General features: G+C 65.0%; 1 protein-coding gene across 1 annotated transcript; it reads right to left on the bottom strand.

Moving 5' to 3' along the window:
• Positions 1–342: 342 nt before the first annotated feature.
• On the bottom strand, positions 343–1,981 carry LOC103675266 (epididymal-specific lipocalin-9). Its single transcript, XM_040631363.1, has 5 exons — positions 1,886–1,981; positions 1,441–1,577; positions 1,224–1,297; positions 738–848; positions 343–398 (listed from the first exon to the last, which is right to left on the bottom strand). The coding sequence occupies exons 1-5, from the start codon at positions 1,979–1,981 to the stop codon at positions 343–345; spliced, it is 474 nt and encodes a 157-aa protein (XP_040487297.1).
• Between the last annotated feature and the right edge of the window lie 1,626 nt (positions 1,982–3,607).

Below are 3,607 nucleotides of genomic sequence, written 5' to 3'. Positions count from 1 at the left end.
CACTGGCACGTGTGCTCGGACGCTACCATCCCAGAAGGCAGGGGGAGGGTTGGGTTTGCAGAAGCGGATCCACGCCTGTCCAGCTTCCTCCCACTGCACCCCGTGCCACCCCCCTGCGCCCCGCCCCGCCATGAAGCTCACGCACCGGAAGGCCTGGGTGGGTTCCTCTACTTCTTGTATTTGAAACAGTTATCTGTGAAGACAGAGCTGGCTCGCAGACGGGGCCTCACTGGGGTCTCCACCCCCAGCCCTGAGAGCCTGGGGCTCCCCAGGACACCCCTGCCCCACGTCCCCCGGCCCAGGGCTGCTGGTGTGGAAGGCAGTGGGACCTACTTTGGTTGCTCAGGCTGATGATGTTCTGAGGACCCAGCCCGTACTTTCTGCAGACTTTTTCAAATCTCTTCAGGAAGCTGGGACTCAGGTCCTGCACCCGTCCTGAGAACAGAGCAGCAGGGGCTGGGGTTCCTTGCTGCTGGCTCGGGACGATGTGCAGAGGAGGTCTCAGGGGGACTTGGGCAGTGCCGAGGCTGAAGGGGGGTGCCCTGGGCAGAGACGGGGGCCGTGCCACGTGGAGGGTCCCCCACACTCCACCATGTGACTTGACCGTGGGTAGACTGGCAGGTGGCAGCCTCGGTGTGCGGCCAGAGCCCCACCGGATAGGGCCTGTTTTCAGAGGAGGGGTCCCCGAGGGGCCTGGCCAGTCTCCCCCGGCAGACAGGAGGGCCAGGTGGTGGTACCGTAGAGTGCCAGCACGTTGGTCTCTGTCCCGTTCCTGGTGTTCCGGAGATGGAAGGTCACGTACAGGGTGTAGTCGGTCTCTGACAGCCACACCTTATTGTCGCCCTCATCTGCGTGGAGACGCGGCTCAGAGCGGCCCCCCGGCCCCCGTGGGTTATGCGCTGGCTGTGCTGTGTGGCCGTAGGCGTGGGTGCTGGGCGGGTGGCCTTTGGCAGGAGGAGGGGTGACACCCCAGCGGAGGTCCCTGGGCAGCGTCGGCAGAGCGGTGCACGCCCCCTCCCCTGAGCCCCACACTGGCACGCCGGCCTCCCCAGGACCGGGGCCGGGACCTTCCCGAGGGCCATGTGCCGGGCCGGTCCTCTCACGGCACGGTCAAGCTGTCACGAGGCCCCAATCCGCTAAGTCAGAGCTCACCAGGAGATGGCCGAGGCCCCGAGGGACGGGACTGCACCGCCTCCAGCCGGGGAAGATCCCCTTGTACTCACAGCTGATTGTGTACTCCCCGTCCTTGTCCGTCCTGTCGCAGACCACGGCCACCTGCACGCACTCCCCCTGCACCCTGAAACCAGCTGGGGTGATGCTGGACAGCTGGCCTGCACCCCGAGCACGACCCCAGGGGGCCGCCTTGCCCTCTCGCTGTATGGGGTGGTGTGGGAGGGACACCCGTCCTCCCCAGTCCCAGCCGAGACGGACGGCACTCACATGAAATAGAAATGGAACTTCAGTCCGCCGTCTTTCAAGCTTTCAATCTTCCGTATGAAGACCCTCAGGTCCCCATTTTCCTCGATCCGCTTCATGTCATCCGAGGCCATGGACACAGAATACCAGACTCCTGAAACCTGTAGACAAGGCCCCGATGGGCGGGGAGCCTGGGTTGCAGCCCTGGGACTTCTTGGTGCCTCCTTCCTGGGGCCGGGCCCCTGGGTGTATGGCTCCCAACCAGGGTCCTCCCCTCCCTGCCCTCCCAGGGTCCTCCCTGCCCTCGCAGCATCCCCTCTGCCCACCTAGAGTCCTCCCTGCCCTCCCAGAGATCCCCGCAGCCGTCACAGCTCGGGGAGGAGAAGCAAGCCCTCCAGGAGCCGTGTCCTCCTCCCAGGTCAGAGACCCCAGATGGAGGGAAGGCCCAGACTCCCGACCCCAGACCCACCTTAGCCATGTCATAGTTCTTCCGCACAATGGCTCGGGGGTTGAGCTCCTGGGCAGAGACCAGGCTCAGCCCCAGGCTCAGCAGGAGTAGTGCCATTCCCCCTAGTGGATGCCTCACCCGCGGCCCACCACCCTTATATCCCTTTCTGCCCTGTGGTTTCCGCCCCTCTGCCCCCAGCACTGCCTGTCCTCCCCACTCATCCTCCGCATGCTGGGAAGACGGCCAAAGGCCACTGCCGCTGCCACCACCTCCCCCCATCTCGGATGTCCTGGAGCCAATGGTGGGCTCACCCTGCAATCTGCTAGGACAGAGTGTCCGTCTGGGTCAGAAACGCAAGGGGAGGTCAGGTCAGGCCGGTGGGGGGAGGGTGGCTGGAGGGACCCTGGGCTGGAACCACCCCCCCTCAGGCTGCAGGGGCCCCGGATGACGCTGGGGCCTCCCTGGCCTCTCCGAGCTGCTGGAGGCGGGCAGCAGACTGCCCCTAGGGCTCCCTCCCCTGCCTGGGCCCGGGCGTCCGGATTTGAGAACATTCAGGTGCCCAGGCAGCCATGCGTGCGGGACACTGTGTGGGCCATCCTGGCCTTGAGGATGTCACTGAATTTGGAGTGAAGGTGCAGGGAGCCCTGTAAGTGATGAATCCCAGGGGAGGGGACATGAGGCGGCCCCAGTGGTGGGGCCAGAACGAGAGAGGCCCCCTGCGGCCTCCGCCTCCCCCCACTGCCCTTGCGCTAGGCCTGCCTGGGCTGCCTCCCCAACTGGACACTCCGTCGAGGTTCTGCTCCGCAAATGCTGGACAGAAATACGAAATAATTCAAAACTGATCTTGACTTTCAGGTAAAGGTGGCATCATGGAGGCCTGTGGAGAGACGAGGCGGTCCAGGTGCAAGGGCGTCCTTGGCGACTTCGAGGAGCGAGCCCGCCAGGTCACTCTCCCCCAGGGCCGGGCATTGGGCGGTGGCTCGGGGCGGGTCGCTTCCCGCCTTGTCTGCTCTCCCTGGGGGCTGGGGGCTCCACGCTAGGGGCCTTCTGAGAACCCCAGGCCTGCGGCAGGAGGGGGCCTTCCCTGCGGCCGAGCGTGCAGAAACAGGTGTGAACAGCCGGGGGCGCTGTGGGGAGGCGCGGGCCCAAGGGGAGAAGCATCCGCGTGAGCACAGAGGCGAGAGCCCGGCGTCTGGAAGCCACGGAGCGCCAGGGATGCCGCCGGCCCGAGGTGGGGGGGTGTGCACCTGCTGTGACACCTGCTGCCCGTGCTTCGCGCCCCCTTGGCTGTGCGGACACGTCTGTGTGGTTTGAAGCCAGTCAGTCTGTGGCCGTGTGTTACGTAGCCTCAGGAAGCCCAGGCACCGTGCATCATGCTAGGCTCTCACTAATATCGTGAATTTTCAAAGGGGAGGAGTAAGGAAAGGTGCATGTTACAACCACAGATCATGGTGGTGGGATCCCGCGTGCTATGATCTGACGGGCCGGACAGCTTGACCACGTGCGGTGTCTACAGTCAGAACGGTGAGTGCGGCAGGGGCGGGCTGGAAAGCACCAGACGGGCTGCGCCCTGCGGCCCTGAACCAGATCAGCCGCCACGGCGGGACGAGGGAAGGAGAGGGCACGCTGTCTGTCACAGGCGTGAACACACTCTCCGCTCAAGACACCTCCCGGCGAGGGTCAGTGGCTAGAAAGCAAGGAGGGGACAACAGAGGAGACGAGAAGCAGAAGAGCATTTAGAAA

This window comes from Ursus maritimus, unplaced genomic scaffold (genome assembly GCF_017311325.1).
Source record: "Ursus maritimus isolate PB19 unplaced genomic scaffold, ASM1731132v1 scaffold_17, whole genome shotgun sequence".
NCBI classification, from domain to species: domain Eukaryota; kingdom Metazoa; phylum Chordata; class Mammalia; order Carnivora; family Ursidae; genus Ursus; species Ursus maritimus.
This window is presented reverse-complemented; position numbering and strand designations above follow the sequence as displayed.

Excerpts from the sequence above, each read along its gene's own strand:
- LOC103675266 (XM_040631363.1), bottom strand. The coding sequence starts at position 1,981 with ATGGCACTACTCCTGCTGAGCCTGGGGCTGAGCCTGGTCTCTGCCCAG. Across the intron at positions 1,298-1,440 it reads AAGTTCCATTTCTATTTCAT|GGTGCAGGGGGAGTGCGTGC; the intron begins GTGAGTGCCGTC and ends AGCTGGTTTCAG. Across the intron at positions 849-1,223 it reads CGGGGAGTACACAATCAGCT|ATGAGGGCGACAATAAGGTG; the intron begins GTGAGTACAAGG and ends GTCTCCACGCAG.